This window comes from Pseudorca crassidens, chromosome 10 (genome assembly GCF_039906515.1).
Source record: "Pseudorca crassidens isolate mPseCra1 chromosome 10, mPseCra1.hap1, whole genome shotgun sequence".
Classification (NCBI taxonomy): Eukaryota; Metazoa; Chordata; class Mammalia; order Artiodactyla; family Delphinidae; genus Pseudorca; species Pseudorca crassidens.
The window spans coordinates 29,322,035-29,340,830 of record NC_090305.1 but is presented as its reverse complement, the minus strand read 5'-3'; the positions used below and the strand labels follow the sequence as shown (position 1 = coordinate 29,340,830).

At 43.5% G+C, this 18,796-nt stretch overlaps 1 protein-coding gene across 1 annotated transcript in view; it reads right to left on the bottom strand.

Moving 5' to 3' along the window:
• TNFRSF21 (TNF receptor superfamily member 21) overlaps positions 1 to 18,796 on the bottom strand; it is a 64,878-nt gene that overhangs the window by 21,615 nt on the left and 24,467 nt on the right. Inside the window, exon 4 of the mRNA XM_067752746.1 lies at positions 3,833 to 4,098. Within this exon, the coding sequence (XP_067608847.1) occupies positions 3,833 to 4,098 (266 nt within the window). The remainder of the gene's footprint in view (positions 1 to 3,832; positions 4,099 to 18,796) is intronic.

Below are 18,796 nucleotides of genomic sequence, written 5' to 3'. Positions count from 1 at the left end.
TAGGGAAAGCATAGAGGATTTTTTAAGCAGTAAAAGTATTTTGTATGATAGTATAGTGATGGACATATGTCATTATACATTTGTCCAAATCCATAGCACATGTATGACACCAAGAGTGAACCCTATGGTAAACTATGGACTTTGGGTAATTATGATGTGTCAATGCAGGTTCACTCTTGGTAAAACTGTACTATGCTGGTGAGTGAGATTGATAACAGGTGAGCCTGTGCATGTGTGAGGGGAGGGGTTGAGCCTGTGCATGTGTGAGGGGAGGGAGTATACAGGAAACTCTGTAACATCCCTCTCAATTTTGTTTTAAACCTAAACCTGCTCTAAAAACTTGTTTAAAAAAAATGCAAAAAACAGTACACCAAAAAGTAAATTTTACTGTATAATTTGTTATGCATAAATTTTTTTTTTAAAGTAAGACTCTGGATGTGTTTAACTCCAAAATGGCTAATGGGCCACCATGGTTAATAATGGACCGACCAGCTGTCCCTGAGAGAGGTAACTAAAGGGAACACTGGGGCTAATCCTTCGAGTGGAACATAACATAGGTGTTCTCAGGCTCATGAATAGGAAAAAACATTAACCATTTTAAACACACACACGGAGTCATTTTTGCATATTATGAGCCCATTAACTCCTGGGGCAAAGTCTCAAATTGTCAGCAGTACCACCGTACACACAGAATACAGGTCCACTAGAAAATGGAAACTAGGTCTCAATTATGCCCCCTGCGTTTTGATTCTATTGTTTGACTCCACAAATCTCAGAGATAAACTATAAGCAAACTGTGCAATCAATAATAGCTGGCAGCCAGAAATCCATGCTCGTTGGCTGCTAAAATTAGGGCAAGAGCTGGGTCCACAACACTGCCAGACAATGATGGACATGATTAAAACATGGAACAAGAAGCTTAATACTGCCTTCTCAGCCTCCATCCTAACATGCAGGCTACACCAGAACCAAGAAGAAGGCTACAAGATATCTTGATGTCACTGTGTCTTACAAAATAAACAACAAAAAATAGATACTGGAATCTTTTGTATATGGAGGAGATAAGAGGAAGGAAAAAACTAAAAGGAACAAGAGCTTGGCACTTGGGGACTAAGGGTTTTGGTCTCTTATTCATTGACGCAGTGATTTTTGCTATAATCACTCTCCCTGACGTGTAGTCTCCTCCATGGAGTCTGCACCTTTGGCCCACTTTTCCCAGCACCTAGGACAGTGCCTGGAATAAAGTGTGCTCCATAAACATTGATGAAACTCAATGGTACTATAAGAGAAGCATACCAACGTCATTTGGTATAGGCAATATTCTACCACCATCATTACCACCATTAAGAAGTACCTTAAAGACTAGGCCCAAATTCTAAGTGATTGCTAAGTGTACACAGAGAGAGGAGACGGATCTGCAGAACCCAAAAGTAAAGTATGTTTTAGGCAAATATGACCCAACATAGCAAACCTCAGCCAGTCCTCAAGGAAGAATGGATGGCGCGTAAACCACTGTCTGCTTCTCCTCAATTAAAATGAGGATGGTTCCGTCTTTTAATTCAGCACAGTAAAACAAAGCCCTACCTATCTTTCCTCGTGGGCCTTTTCAGCTGTCATTTAAAAAAACGTTTTAAACCACAAAAGTAATGTTTTCATTATAGAAAATAATTTTTAAAAAATCACTTCTAATTCAACCACCTAGATTTAATAATATTAACATGTATGCATTTCCCTATGTTTATATTTGTTTTTTCTAATGAGAAACCTTTGAACCTTTAACAATACATCACGAACCCTTAACAATACATCATGATCATCCTTCCACCTTATTGAATATTCCATTGAACCGACATCAATTACATTTTCTCTTTTTGGAGGAACATCGCATCGATTACATTTTCTCTTTTTTGGAGGCATTATCAAGGCGATCCAGTGGCTTATTCGCAAGCATCTAAATCCTTCTTCAAATCTTCTGCTCGCCCTAGCAGTTCTTTCCTTAAAGCCAGCACTCCAAGGAAGCACGATAATGTTTTTTTTGTTTTGTTTTTCTTTGTTTTTTTTTTTGCGGTACGCGGGCCTCTCACTGCTGTGGCCTCTCCCGTTGCGGAGCACAGGCTCCGGACGCGCCGGCTCAGCGGCCATGGCTCACGGGCCCAGCCGCTCCGCGGCATGTGGGATCTTCCCGAACCAGGGCACGAACCCGTGTCCCCTGCATCGGCAGGCGGACTCTCAACCACTGCGCCACCAGGGAAGCCCCACAATAATGTTTTGCCTCTTGAGATCCTTTGTTTGAACTGCAGCCATTTTACTCAATTGGGGGCCAAGCATCTCTCCTTTCCCCAAATCCAGCTACTCAAAGCCTCGTTTTAGTTGTGAACCATACTTAATTGAGATCATTTCGCAGAAAGTCACAAGACACTGGTGTGTGCCTTTGAATAATTACCCCCGACTCTATTAGTAAATCTCTTTTCTGAAATTCCACATTTCAAAAAAGTTAAAAATACACCAGGGGCTTTAAAGACTACCTTTAAAGTCAATTAGCACCGATGAACTTTTATCTAGTCACTTAGATAAAAGATCCACCTGATGAATGTCTATTTCAATAATGAAGAAACACTACACTGTTAGTATAGAAAGATAAAGGCACTTGGACTTCTTAAATGTATAAAACTGAGTCCCTTGATATACAACTGTGGTACAGAATGATAGTAGATTAGGGTGGACAGGGGGAAAATCTCTCCCCTGCACTTTTAGGTAATGAGTTTGGACCACTGGAAAAGAACACAGGCTGAATTGCCTTTTAAATTTTAAGCGGGTTTTATCAAGGCCCAAGGGCAGCGTTTTTCCTTTGGGAACACGTTACAAAACTTCAATCGAAGTCTAAGAAATATGATTCAATAGCCAAATTTGTATTTAATTCACGGCCTTTCAGGGAAGCACCTTATGATTAAGGAAAGGCTAAGTAAAATGAGTTACATCATGACCATAACTACAATTTACAGAACACCTTCAATGTGTCAGGCATTTTATATACTTTATTTCCAGTCTTAATTAACCCTATAAACCTGGCTTACAACGGAGAGAACAGAGGCAGAGAAAGTTTAAGTAATGTACCCTTGGTCACCCAGCTAGTAAGTGTCAGAGCCAGGATGCCTATGCAGTGCTGTCTGACTCCAAAGCCAGGGCTCATGGACCAACGATTATAAATAAATCACACTCCGGGGTCCCCTCAGTTTCATCTGAGGCACTGATTGGACAAGCCCAAGAAGAAATATCAATCCTATTACTAAATACTGCCAGTACCACCTGCATCCTTGGGGGTACTCAGGAGTAAGACAGAGCGTTCTTAAACCACATCACAGAAAATATCGTCCGGAAGGGAAAGGGAATAGAAAAAAGTCTTCCTTCTTGCTTTTGTTCAAAATGTGTTATGCAAAATGAAACTGTAAATTGGGTAACAAGGAATAGATCTAGCCATACAGTCTGATGACAGAATCCACTCCAAAGGCAAAGATTCTCAAGTTTGCACGTTAGAATCACTTGGAGAGCTTTTAAAAATACTGATTCCTAAAAATACTGGTTCCTAGTCCTGTCCCTACAGTGACTGGTCTACAGTGGGGTCCAAATACCAAAATTTTTAAAAAGTTCTCTAGATGATTAATGGAAAACCATTGAGAAGTACTGCCCTAGAAGAGGGGTGTGTGTGTGTGAGTGAGACAGAGAGACAGAACCTAGACACCGACTCTCAGTTCTTTCTCCTTATTACATATACCTGGTAAAGCACAGGGGCCTAAAGGTTAGTGGGAAAGACAGACAATCCGGGCTGCATTACCTGGGCTGTATCTTCCATCAGGCCACGGATCTTCTCCACGACATCGTTGCGCCGGTGCTGGCGCAGGGCGCTAATTAACTGGGCCAGGCTGGCCTCGGGGCCCCGGATGGTCCAGTGCTGCAGTGCTGCGTAGGCCCGCTCGTGGTCCGCCGTGTACCCGTTGGAGAAAGCGGCCACCTCCCTCTCGCTGGCATTGCACAGAAGCTGATAGATATCCTTCCACTGGCTTCCCACTTGGGCTGCTACAAGCTTCAGGATGTCAATACCTATACCAGACACAAAATAAAATAAAACACAAATACAGATATGTGAGGTCTTTACAGAAGGCCAATCTGTTTTAATGCACTTAAAGAAGCATGCTTTCCCATGGCTCTCGTCCGTCAAAGGGATGCAGGGCCTCCTACTGCACATGCAGGCCATCCTGGAGACTAGTTAGGTACCCTCCTGCAAATGTCACTTCCAGAACGTGGAACCAGAGGAGCAACCTGGAAGAAAAATAAATCGCCCCTAAACAATATTTTGAAAGTCAAACCCAAACAAAGTACTCAGAGTGATTCCTTTATCGCTGCTAAAAACTGGAACCAAATAAACTAGAGACTCTCAGATGAAAAAAGTGGCGACTTTATAAAATCTACAAAAGGCAAGCCACAGGTTCAAACTGCAGTGGAGTTTATCCAGCAGGGTCTGGGTAATGGGTGGTGAGGGTCTGGCTATGGTGTCTTGTACATCAACTGATGAAATTCCCAACTGATCCAGCCCAATGGGGGCATTCCTTCAGAACTTCTAACTTCCCATGCTCTAAAATCCTATGCTCAAGAGGCAACTTTCTGATCTATTAGTCAGTCTCCTAAAGTTGACTTGCACAGTTATAATGAAGACAACAGCAAAATGACAATATACTAACACTAGCTATTATCTTCCAGGTATTATGTGAAGGCATTCGCTCATTAACATTCCAACTGACCGGGTAAGAAAAAAAAAACAAAACAGAAAAGTCAGGCAACTTGCCCAATATCACAAAGGTAGGTGCGTTGGGTTTTGAACCCAACTCACTGGATAACGTTATAAATGGAGTCATTCTGGCTCATCAGTTACTTATAAACTCAATCAGCATGGGTCTGCAGTCCCCAGATCTGATGAACAGAGGGTAAAAATGCCAAAATCAAATCTTGGGATTTGACAACTCAGGATAAGCGCCTGGCACCGACCCTCTGTGAGGTGGGGTTTTCCCTGAGTGGCACACTTTGGTGTCTTCCTCTTTAAGGTACCGTCTCTCTGCAATTACGTATTGGCTTCTCCCAAATTTATCCAGGGAGTGTATATATAACCCCACAGTAAGGGCTCTGGTAGGTATCACAACAGGTGAATGAGTCTTCTGAATCAATACCACCGTATCTTTGAATGAGGCCATACTCACAAACCCAGATACCAGAGTTATTATAGTTAACAACGTCTTGGCTAACTACAGCTAACAAAGAGGATACACAATGGAATACTATTCAGCCATAAAAAAGAATGAAATAGGGACTTCCCTGGTGGTGCAGTGGATAAGACTCCGAGCTCCCAGTGGAGGGGGTCCGGGTTTGATCCCTGGTTAAGGAACTAGATCCCCCATGCATGCCGCAACTAAGAGTTCACAAGCCACAATTAAGGAGCTGGTGAGCCGTGACTAAGGAGCCCGAGAGCTGCAACTAAGGAGCCCGTCCGCCGCAACTAAGACCCGGTGCAGCCGAATAAAAAAAAAAAAAGAATGAAATAGTGTTATTTGAGCAACATGGGTGGGCCTAGAGATTATCATACTAAGTGAAGTGAGACAGAGAAGACAAATACCATGTGATACCACTTATATGTGGAATCTAAAATATGACACAAATGAACTTATTTACAAAACAGAAACAGACTCATAGATGTGGAAAACAAACTTATGGTTACCAAAGGGGAAAGGGAGTGAGGGAGGAATAAATTAGGAGTTTTGGATTAGCAGACACAAACTACTATATATAAAATAGATAAACAACAACGTCCTACTGTATAGCACAGGGAACTATATTCAGTATCTTATAATAAACTATAATGGAAAAGAATCTGAAAAAGAATATATATGTGTATAACTGAATCACTTTGCTATACACCAGAAACTAACACAACACTGTAAATCAACTACACTTCAATTTAAAAGGAAAGTTGAAAAAAAGTCTTTAAAACACTTACTACTCAAAAAAAAAAAAAAAAAAAAACACAGGGGGGTATTCCCTGGTGGTCCAATGGTTAGGACTCTGTGCTTCCACTGCAAGGAGTACGGGTTCGATCCCTGGTCGGGGAACTAAGATCCCACAGGCCACAGGGCGAGGCCAAAAAAAAAAAAAAAAAATGAAGTCAAGTTCCCAAGTGAAACTTGGGGAAGAAAGCAAAAGAAGAGAAGAGGAGCTTACTGTGATGGTTAATTGAATTTTTCAATTAACTAGAGGTTAGTTGGGCGGGAAAGAAAAAAACCTTTTTTGCTCCAATCAGTTGTTGGGGAAAATATTTATAAAATGAGCTATCAACTTTTGCCTGAGAAGAGCAATAACAATTCCCGAAGTTTCCTTGTAAATGGAGGAATTTGTGGTTCCTCCATGGAAACCCTTCCTCTGCCACGCAATCCCACTGAAGCAGATGACTTGGAAGACTTACGTGGACATCCTGAACCAACCCCCTGAAAATGGTTTTGGAAAGTAAGTTCCTGGTAGCAGGCTGCTTTCTTGTCAACTGTAAAAGTAGAATGCCACAGACTGAGACCCGACTGTACTTCCCACACTATTTTCCCCGGCAGTGTGAAATACACTTGAACCCGCTGCTTTTCAGTTTTCATAGCAATGTTTAGCCAGATACAGAGCTTCTGATTTCAAGCAAACAGACACCTCAAAAAACAGCATATCTTATTTAAAACCCCACAGGTAACTTTCAGAAGCAAGCCAGCTCTTGGTGGTTGGTGTGGTCGATTCCTCCAAACACCAAAAGGCTTCTTAGCCCCCGAATCTTAATTTAGGTCAAGTTAACGAAGGCCCACAGTGTCTTACATGGAAACATGACTGTTTTCTTGTATGTGGGCCCTTTGCTCAAATCTTCGTAGTGCCAGTGACAGTGCGGCTTTGGGCAAACCACTAACTGTCATGCTCATTTCCTCATTTGTACAATGCAGATACTCAGTGTGGTCCCTGGGGATGAGCTGATTAGCATTTTCTATAGAGTGGATTTATTTTTGGAAGTACCCCATCATTATAAATGTTCCATACACTGGGCACAACAACTTAAGACTAAATGCATTTCTGATGGAAACACACAGGCTTTACAGAGTAATTACAGAGTTTAAAAGGCTTACGCTTAACAATAGCTCCTTCTTCCAAAAGCCAGTATTTATACTTTTTTTCTGCCACAAAATTAAAAAAAAATGGAAAACATGAAGAATGGGTGCGATGAGATTTTCCTTCAACTAAAATTGACTGGAGGCTAAATTTTAGGTCCACGAATCAGGTTTCACCTTATTCTTTTACTATGGAAACATGGAGTCAACTTTTGTGAACCAGCCTGGATCGACAAGGTTCCCCACCACGGGCCCCTCCCCCTTCGGAGCTGATAAATACAGAGACAACCACTACCTCCGGAGACCCCAGCCTCTCGGCCTAGCACAGGATCACAAACAGCAGGAGGAGGGAAGACCAGTCTGAACTAGCCCACGGCTTTGGTGTACCCTGCCCCCGACCCCACTATCGCCACCAAAGGGAAAAGAAACACCTGCGGAATATTTCAAGAGTATTTGTTGGGCAGCCACTGTGTGTGTTAACTTTGTTTGCTGGACTGAAAGCCCTTGGGAGATTTTCAGACAAGGAGTTTAGCACCAAGAAAATGAAGTCACACTGATGAAGTACAAAATCTGATGGGATCTGAAAGTGCTCTTCGTTTAGAAAACAAGTTTCAGGCAACACTAAACAATACAACTATAGGGCAAAGCAGTAGAATGATTAAACTAAATTGAGATAGCTACCGTTGGGGGGGGGGGGTACGGTAGCTGTCCCCTACTGGATAGGTGCACAGAGGGGACTTCAAAGGTATTCCTGAGGTTCAATTTCCTAAGCTGGATGGTGGGGAAATGGGTCTTCTTTTTATTTTATTATTGTATTTGATATTTATGTTATTATTCCTTTTAAAGCTACATACATATATATAACACACATATATAGATATATTTGCATATACTTCATACCTATACATACTATGATGTGGGATACGTAATTTTTTTAATGTTTAATTTTATTGGTGAGGAATCTCAGGTAGAAAGGTTAGTGACTAGTTCAAGGTTGCCCAGCTAGTTAGTGGTACCTCTGTTGTGGTTAATAGGGAATATGGTATCGCAGAGGAACATTGCTATTCGCTGGAATGATGCTCCTAGGGCACAGTCCACATATGAATGCACTCGGCATAGACCATGGTGCGTGTACTTCTTCCTGGCCTGTTATTACTGACCAAGCAGATGCCTGGAAAGTTTTTCTTTAGGGCTAGCAAGTGTAGCTCTTTCCTTTAAAACTATGGTACCCTTTTTTTTTTAAAAAAAAAAAAAAAGGAAGTTTCAGCAAGCTTTTTCTGTACAGGGCAAGAATAAGTATTTTAGGCTTTGAGAACCATACAGTCTCTGTTGCAAGTTCTCAACTCTGTTGTTAGGTGACAGCGGCCATAAGCAGTACAAATGAGCCCACGTGCTAAAGTTCTCCAACCCCTGAAACTGTAGCAATTTAAAGAGACCACAGCTAGACTGTCAAACGGCAGAAAGATTTAGAAAAGCATTGTTAAAGAAACACAAACACACACAAAGCCCCCAAAATGAAAGTTCCTACCCCAATGATCAATCTCAATGTGAAACGCTAGTAAAATAGAGACCAAATCTTTGCGTGGCCCGGTGCCCTGGTCACCTGTCCATCAGCGTTCCGACAATTTTCATCTAGAATGGAGACAGTCACCATGTGTTGAATTAATCTAACTTGTTTAGCGTGATGCCAAAAATCTCTTTTTTCTTAGGTTGAAAAGAGGTTGACAACCGTCAACCCACAGAAGTGCTGATTGATAGGCAACGAGCTTAACTTCGCTTTTCTTGTGATGGCAGGTCCTGGAGCTCTGGAGAATGGCTGAAGTTTCCAAAGGAGTCATGACGCAGCCCAGCCCTATAAACCAGGGGCTGTACTTGCCAGGGGCTGTGTATGAGAAGGTGGTTCTGGCACCAGGGAAATGGCTTGTGACTTTGAAGGTGCAGGTAGTAGAAAGATCATAAACTTGCTAATCCCAAGATACAGTTTCAAACTCCATGACTTGTTAGTTGTGTGACATGGGGCAAATGACCTCTAAGATTTCAGTGTCCTCATCAGTAACGAAAATACCACCTCTTATCTCATAGGCTGGGTAAGGAGATGTACGGGGTCAAGTGTTAAACCTGTAAAGCACTTTGGTTCTCCTTCCTCTGTCCCCTGCATTTCTGGACAAGAGTCACTGGGGCAACGAAGCTGACAGGCGGAAGGAGTTCTGCATAGACATCGGTTTTAGCACCAGGACCACAGGCGCTGAACAATGAGGCCGGGCACCAGCATCCTCGCCTCCTGGGTTTTTCAGAACCTCACCAGTATGTGTCCGAAGGGGCACCTCTGCACAAGAGGGGCACCACCCACAGAAAGGCACATGTGAGAGGTCAACGCTGCCCCCCGCCACACACAGGGCATCATAACAGGACTCGGGGGGTTCTTCCGAATGAGCGGACTCTGCCCAGCTCTGCTGTGAGGGAGCTCAAGGAAAAGGCACGAGGTGAGCAGTTGGGTTATTGTGGAAGACATGGCATTTTCCCATGCGTTATAAAACCCTGAATCAGATATAATCTGGGTGACAACCCTCATCGGAGGCTCAATGTCAACGTCAGTATGCAAAAAAAGTTCCTCCTCTTTTAATACGAACCTGAATTGACCTTTTCAAGAGAAGGTATTAACGCTCCTTCCTTTTGGAGATAAATATCTGAAATGAGTGCCATCATTAAGAAGCCATGGTGGGGCTTCCCTGGTGGTTGAGAGTCCGCCTGCCGATGCAGGGGACACGGGTTCGTGCCCCGCTCCGGGAAGATCCCACATGCCGCGGAGCGGCTGGGCCCGTGAGCCATGGCTGCTGAGCCTGCGCGTCTGGAGCCTGTGCTCCCCAACGGGAGAGGCCACAACAGTGAGAGGCCCGCATACCGCAAAAAAAAAAAAAAAAAAAGTCTGGCTTTAGCATGCCATGATGGCCTTCCCTGTACAATGGTCATGTCCTCAGAGACGCCTTTTCTGGCCACCTTCTGCCCGAGCCCCATGTCTGCTTCGATCACCATTATCCCCAGCTACTCCCGGAGCCTAGCACATAACAAAAGTACAATGAATATCTCTGAATGAATGAACGAGAGCCTTTTTACATGCCTCCCCTCTTGCCTGAACCTCCTCCCCACCATTTGTTACCCCATTAGCCCCTGTAACTTAAGTCCCTGAAAGGAACCAAATGCACATCCTTGCCGTGTAGCCCCGCCGGATCTACAGTCTCTATGACAAGAAGAAAGGCCCACGTGGGGCTGCCAATGGGGGAAACGTGGGCTTCCTGGCACAGGAACCCAGCCGTTGCGCAATAACCTCTCCCTCTGCTGGCGCCCTCTTCCCATTGAGGGCGGTCCACTGAATCCATGTGAGGGCCCAGAGCGCACGAGGCAAAGAGGTCCCACCATGGCGGAAACCTCCTCCAGAGATAAGCTATCCAGGCCACGGTCTGGCTGGCCTGATAACACAGTAAATGCTCCTAAAAGCAACAACCCCACATGTGCATGGGTTTTTTTTTGCAGTAACCAGCATGTCATAGGATGGTTAAAACATGCTCTATCAGGACTTCCCTGGCGGTCCAGAGTTTAAGACTCTACGATTCCATTGTAGGGGGCGTGGGTTCGATCCCTGGTCAAGGAACTAAGATCCCGCGTGGCCAAAAACAAAAGACAAAAACCATACTATATCTAAAGCGATCACTCCCAAAGCATCACACAGGAAACTGCTTCATCCACGCCGGGAACTTGTTTGGCCCCAAGTTAAAAATACTCCTTCCCTATTGAGGTAAAAAGTTGGAGGAACTGTTTAGATTTCACCTGAAACCCCAAAAGTGATTTCCAAAGCTGAATTCATCAGTATCTTGTTGAAGGTTCAATGGGCAATCATTACAAGCTCAGATGAATCTCGGGAGCCGCTAAAGCCACCGTGCAAAGGTCTCGCGGTTAATGGAAGAACTGTTTACCAAGGGCAAACTCTATCAAAGCGGTAGGAATGGAAGATATAAATTTCACTGAGGCTGTGAGGACAAAACTAATAACCTTTTCTTTCATTCCAGGAGGAAAACAAAACAACACGAAATGCCCTCTTCCTCCCTGTCTCAGCCTCTGTATGAAGCTGCTCATTTATTCATATAATGAAAATGTACTGAGCCCTTACTGAGCACCAGACACGATTCTGGGCATCGCGGACGTGGCAGCGAATGAGGCAAAACAAGATCCTTTTTCCTGGTGAAGTCCGCGTTCTGCTGGGGAACGCGGGAAGTAATAAAATATTCCATACGTTGCACAGCCAGGAGTGCTAAGGAGTAAAAGACAGCAGGGGAAGGGGACCGAGGGGGCAGGGCTGCAATTTTAAATATGGGGCCTTCTCCCTGATATCTCAAAGAAGGCTCCACTGAGCTAACGTTGGAATCAAGCCCTGATGGAGGTGAGGGAGCAAGTCCTGCGGAGGGAACCGCAGGTAGAAAGGGAGGATGGGTGCTGGCATGTACAAAGAGGGCAGGAAGACCAGTGTGGCTGCAACAGTGAGTGATGGGGAGTGTGGTGGGCGTCAGAGGCTAGATACGAATGGCCAGGAGGGGAGTACAGATTGCACTGGCTTTCAGGCTGCCGCTCCCCGTGCAGTGAAAAGTCACTGGGGATTTTGACGTTTCAAGGACAGGACTGCCGCGATGTGACTTACATGGAACAGGATCACTCTGGCCGTTGTGAAAAGAATAAACTAAAAGGGGCACAGGCAGAAGTGGAGCAACCAGTTCAGAGGCCATGGCAATGATCCAGCAGGGAGGTGACAGTGCCTTGGGGCCAGGGTGGTGGCTGTGGAAATGAGGGCAAATGGTGGCCTTCTGCATCTATTTTGAAGGTAGTGCTGATTGGATTGGCTAATGGCTTGAATATGGGGTGAGAAAGCAGGAAAGGAGTGAAGGATGATGCTAAGGTTTTGCTCGGAGCAGCAGGAAGACCAGAGGGGCCATTTTCTGCGCTGGGCAATTGATGTGAACAGCACGGTTCGGGATTCAGGCTTTCACATCTTAAGTGGGAGGTGCCTCTTGGACATCTGGGTCCATCAGGCAGGTGGGAGGCTATCTGTATGTTGAGTTCGGCTCCAGGCTGGGTAGATGCACTTGGGAATTAGCAGAAGATAGATGGCATTTAAAGCCATGGGTCACCCAGGGAAGGGGTGTATGAGGGTAGAAAAGAGGGTTGAGTCCTGAGCCCCGGGGCTCTCCATTATTCAGAGGTGGGGGTCCAAGAGGAGGAAATAGCCAAGGAGCTGGAGAAGGAACAGCCAGAGAGGTGTGAGGAGAGCAAGAGAGGGTGGAGTCCAGGAAGCCGAAGGAAGTGTTTCAGGAAGAAGGGAACCAAGGGACCCAGTAGGCCGTAGAGGAAAACTCAGAACCGAACAATGCAGTGAGAATCGTGCTGTCAGACTACGTGGAAAAGAGGCCAGATTGGGGCTAAAACATTGCTACCATATTTTAGAGGTGCTAAAACATCTAAATGCACTTTTTAAAAACTGAAATAAAGTTGATTTACAGTGTTCCAGGTATACAGCAAAGTGATTCAGATATAGGTAGATTGATAGATAGATAGATAGGTATTCTTTTTCAGATTCTTTTCCCTTATAGGTTATTACAAGATATTGAATATAGTTCCCTGTGCTATACAGTAGTAGGTCCTTGTTGGTTATCTATTTTATATACAGTAGTATGTACCTGTTAATCCCAAATTCCCAGTTCATCCCTCCCCCACTCCTTCCCCCTTTGGTAACCACAAATTTGTTCTCCAAATCTGTGAGTCTAATTGTTTTGTAGATAAGTTCATTTGTATCAGCGTTTTAGATTCCACACATAAGTGATATATATGTTTTTAACCAATGCCTTTCCGTAGCTTGGTTGCAGTGTGCTTTTTTCCTTAGTGGTGTATAAAATAATGGTGCGTCTTAGATTTGACGAAATATAGTGAGAACTATTATTTTTTTAATTTATAAACTTGAACTCGCCTAATTTTTACAATCTGACATACCATCAACAACCTAATACGACAAATTCTGTTCATACGCTGCAAGGGTAACGACCAATTACTCGTGAAGAACAATCAACAGAATTAGAGAAATTCCTCCTTCTCTGCAAAATCTGCTTACATGATACCTGACCAGGTTGATTCAAGGACACTTATTTGTAAGGATTTTCTTTTCTACTTGTATTTTAGCCCTACGTGGGGAAAATGCTTATGTGTTTTTCAGTATCCCAAACAGCTTAAATTCAAAAGCTGTTCGATAAATTAGAGAAAAAAATATACATTTAAAACATAAACACCTGTCCTCTAAAGCCTAGAGGAAGAAGCCATTGGTGGGTGGGCCTGGGGAGGACAACAGCCTTCCAAGGGCAAAGGCCACACCTTTCTTTTTTTTTTTTTTTTTTAGTGCTTTATTTTTATTTTTTTACATCTTTATTGGAGTATAATTGCTTTACAATGGTGTGTTAGTTTCTGCTTTATACCAAAGTGAATCAGTTATACATATACATATGTTCCCATATCTCTTCCCTCTTGCATCTCCCTCCCACCATCCCTATCCCACCCCTCCAGGGGGTCACAAAGCACCGAGCTGATCTCCCTGTGCTATGCGGCTGCTTCCCACTAGCTATCTACCTTACGTTTGGTAGTGTATATATGTCCACGCCTCTCTCCCGCTTTGTCACAGCTTACCCTTCCCCCTCCCCATATCCTCAAGTCCATTCTCTAGTAGGTCTGTGTCTTTATTCCTGTCTTACCTCTAGGTTCTTCGTGACATTTTTTTTTCTTAAATTCCATATATATGTGTTAGCATACGGTATTTGTCTTTCTCTTTCTGACTTACTTCACTCTGTATGACAGACTCTAGACTCTGTGCACGAGATAATGCTTTTGAGGCTGTCGCAATAAGAGGCTTTTCTACTGCAGTGGTTGTGGGTGCTTTATAATTCTCAAACATCTTAGAGGTTCAACCGAAAGGTGCCGTCGGCTGGAAGTAGCATTACCGGAAGCAAAGGTGGCGAAGACCGGGGTTGGGGAGCGCGGGATGGAGACCAGCCCGCCTGTTCCTGCCTGCTCCCAGAAAATGACTGCGGCCCTGGGGCAGAGCAAGGGCACAGCAACCTCTTAACTAGAATAATCTGCTCCCTTCAGCCCGGCTTCCCGGTGTTTACACTTCAAGTCTACTTCCCGTAGGAAATTTGGGCTGACAGACAGGATGACTGTCTAGAATTTGGAGTCCAGGAGCCTTTTGGCAAAGGGAGGAGAGTTTCTTCGGTTGCAGCTGCTGCTGCCTGGGGCTGAGAAAACTACCACCAAGTTCAACAGATGTGAGTTCCAATTAGCACGACTCCATCACCTCTGACTTATCTGAAACAGCCTTTATGTTTTCAAACAGCCCTCAGAGCCTTCAGCCATTGGGTATCTGGCTTTAGAATTTTTCCATTTCAAGCAATCCAAGAAAACAGTGAAAAGCAGGAAATCGGGGTGACTTCTATGGAGGAAAACTCATCATGGGTGACAATTTTTCAGTTGTTTTATTTCAGAACAAGCTGGGTTTTGCTAAGGGAAATAAATTTTTCTTGATTGAGCACAATTTTAAAAAATCAACCATAGAAACTAGAAATTTCTAACATTGGAAAAATTAAAATCCAGATTCCAAGAACCAGAAAAATAAATCCAGATTCTAAGAATCAAGGGGCAGTGTCCAGAGTCAGATCAGTGCCTGGGTTTAAAGCCTAGCACTGCCCTTTTGTAGCTGTGCGACCTCGGGCAAGTGATTCTCTGTACCTGAGTTTTCCCACCTGTAAAATGGCAATGATAGTGGCCTACCTCATATGGTTAAGAAAATTAAGTTAATATTTATAAAAAATGCTTAGAACAGGATATGGCATTCAGTAAGCACGATACAAGTCTTTGTTAAAGAAAAGTAGACAATGAAAACTTAATGGTAGCAGAAACCTTTCTTATAAGGTTAGAAAATTATATTAGTAAGTCACGGTTTATTCCATCTTTTGCACCCCAAAATCACCTCAAGATCTTGCCTATGTGGGTGGTAGCAAACACTCCCTAATCTCACTTTAGAAAAATGTAAAGTGGAAAAGTACTTATTATTGAATTCCTAATGCACTTCATTCGTTCTTCATTTCTCAACACTGCTTATAGTGGTTTTAATAATTCAGGCAAAATGTTATGTCATTCCTGAAACCTGACTGAAGAGTATATTGATGTTGTTCCAATGCATCCAAGGCACAGATGTCAGTTACTCAGCATCTGTCCCTAACCAACCCCTGCAACTTCGGGGAAATATTTATAAGAGACACACAATCACAATTCCGCTCTTACAATTCCATGGCATCTTCCTGCTTCCCCTCGAAAGAGGATGAAGTCTGCAGAATTGCAAAACTGAGGGATGGTTTTCCTTCATAAGCCCCAATAATAACCGCTTCTCCCACACGGGGCCAATCCTAAAGAAGGAAGCAGTTTTTCTCAGCCTATTGCTGGGATTCGTAAGGAACCAGAATTCTGGGAGGAAAGGAAGCATTTATTCTCAGCCTATTGTTGGGATTTGTAGGGACCCAGAACTGAGAACATGGTCGTTACTGAGTAAAACCTAAAGACCACAGAGATGGGAGGGGATGTGCATCTGCTTGTTTGCTGGGTAAGGCAGGATGATGTCCTGTTTTGCTTTGCTTGAGCAGTGAGTTGTGGATGGGGGAAAGGATGGAAGAAATAAAAAATATATTACCAGAAACTCAAGATCTAAAATAGAGCTCAGTGCCAGGACAATATCTGAACCTTTTAAGTAAGTGCACTAGGCCAGTTCTGTCCTGTTCCTTAAGCAGCATTGTTTTCCCTAAGAACAGTCTTTAGGTACAGATTGGGACGTCAAAGTTATGCAAAAACATGGATGGACCTAGAGATGCTCATACTAAGTGAAGCAAGTCACACAGAGAAAGACAAATACCGTATAATATCACTTACATGTGAAATCTAAAAAAATGATACAAATGAACTAATGAACTTATTTATGAAACAGAAACAGACTCACAGACATAGAAAACAAAGTTATGGTTACCAAAGGGGAAAGGGTGAGGGAGGGATAAATTAGGAGTTTGGGTTTAACAGATACAGACTACTATAGGACCTAATGTATAGCACAGGGAACTATATTCAATACCTTATAATAACCTATAATGGAAAAGAATCTAAGAAAGAATATAGATAGGTAGGTAGATAGATAGATAGATAGATAGATAGATATAACCAAATCACTTTGCTGTACCAGAAACTAACAAAACATTGTAAATCAACTATACTCCAATTTAAAAAATTTTTTAATTTAAAAATTTAAAAAAAAGAAATAGCATCTTAGTATCTCGTTCTACAGAATGAGCCCTTTGCATTTTTGCTGCTGCTGCAGGTACAAAACGGTCTGCTTGAGAAAACATCCACCAGCTACCTTCACAATCCCTCCTGCAGTCCACTGAAAGGAGACGCTGTCTTTATATAACACGCGCTTTAAGAAACTACACAGGGAAGGATTACTGTCCCCGTCAAATGCTTCCGATCTCCCTAAGATCCAGGACTATGAATGTGCCCATCAGGAACTAAGTGCAGTTTAAACAAGGTAAGTCCAATTCCTTTGTCTCTCACCCTTTTTTCCCCTCATTTTTCTTCATAGCCTGAAGTCTGGAAGAAAAAGGGAATGTGACTGAAGAGAGACATTGTCCGTTTTTTGCTCCCTTTCTCACTATCCAGAACCTCCTCCGCAAGTATTTCAGGGCAATTTCCACACCTCACCTGCTTTCCAAACTTCCCCTCAAAATCCCAAGGGCAACGGGGCTGCTGGGAACCCAACTTCATACTCATCACAAATAGTTACAGGTCACAAATAGGAAGAGAGAGAAGTGGGGAAGGCAGAAGGGAGGAGAGGAACAAAGGAAGGAAAGTCAATAGCAAGGACCCATATTAGAAACGGCACCGAGAGAACGGCACTGGCTCCCGTTCTCAAGCCATCTCTGTCCTTAACTGGGACAGAACCACACTGCTCTGTATGATCCATAATCCTAATGAAGTGAATGAGGTGACTGTTTTAAGATCACTTGAGACTTTCTCAGTGCAATGGACGGTCAGTGCGTACACAAGGAGTGTCACTCTCCTTACTTTGGTGCTTTTTGTTTCCAAAGCGATCAGACAAAAAAAATATTGTTTTCCATGTAACTTCCCAAATAACATGAACCCACATTAAGCTTTAAGTTGAACATTTTGGAACCCCACTTGCCCCATTATGCTTGGGTTATGTTATCAAAAGAACTAAAATTTTTAAAAACGACAAAAAGGGACTTCCCTGGTGGCACAATGGTTAGGAGCCTTCCTGCCAATGCAGGGGACATGGGTTCGAGCCCTGGTCCGGGAAGATCTCACATGCCTCAGAGCAACTAAGCCTGTGTGTCACAACTACTGAGCCTGCGCTCTAGAGCCTGCAAGCCACAACTACAGAGCCCATGGGTCACAACTACTGAAGCCCACACGCCTACAGCCCGTGCTTCCAACAAGAGAAGCCATCGCAATGAGAAGCCCGCGCACTGCAACAAAGAGTAGCCCCTGCTCGCCGCAACTAGAGAAAGCCCGCGCGCAGCAACAAAGACCCAACATAGCCAAAAAGAAAAAGACAAAAACATGGCACATTAAGCATTAACAATAGACTTACATCTTGATGATACTTGGACCTAGTAATAAACTCTTAAATAAATTCTGAATGGACATTCAATTCCTGCTGCTGAAAAGGACGTATTACAGGAAACCACAGTACAGTCCCAATCTACCAACAGAAAATTGCTATGACTCTAGAAAGGAAGGAAACATACAAAATGCCACAGCCCCTCAGTCTCCCATCCTCCTGGCCACATAAGGTCTCGTCATGTGTTTCCAACACTAGGATTCCATGGAAGTAGGGAGGCAGTTTTGTGGAGTTCAGCTTTAAAACCGTAAACCCATGGAAGGCAGAGAAGGATGAGTGGAACCAAAAGAGGCTCTTGTTGGTGAGAAAGATGGGAACCACTGGGCTGGCTTCACAGTGCTGGGGGTCTCCAAGGCATTCAGGAGCACGGCACCATCTGCTTAAGGCGGGTAAGGGTTAAGTGAGGTCCTACACGACCTCTTATACAGAATACACAGGACTAGGCGATTTTATCCCCACCCTCGTCCTCTTGAACAATTCAGTGTGAAATGGACAAGGACCAGAAAACGATCTTATTATACAGGATTATCTGCTGCCCAGAACTCACTGCAATCAGATCAACATGGTATTGTTTCCAGAGGCCTCTCTGAGCACCTGGAATGGTTTTTCTGAAACAGAACCTCTCTTTGTTATGGGATTTTACCTGGGTGTACCTTTGAGAATAGCAATTTGGAAACAGACCTTCCTTAAAAAAACACCTTAAACATAAACTTCCCAATGCAAAATCCCAGGGAAAAAGGTTCAACTACTGGAAGAAATAATAACATCTGAGCGAGACGACTGCGATTTAGTTGGAGAAGTGTATTGCTGAAATACTGCTTTCTCGGAAGGTAGGCTCAGGTTTTGTTTAATTTAG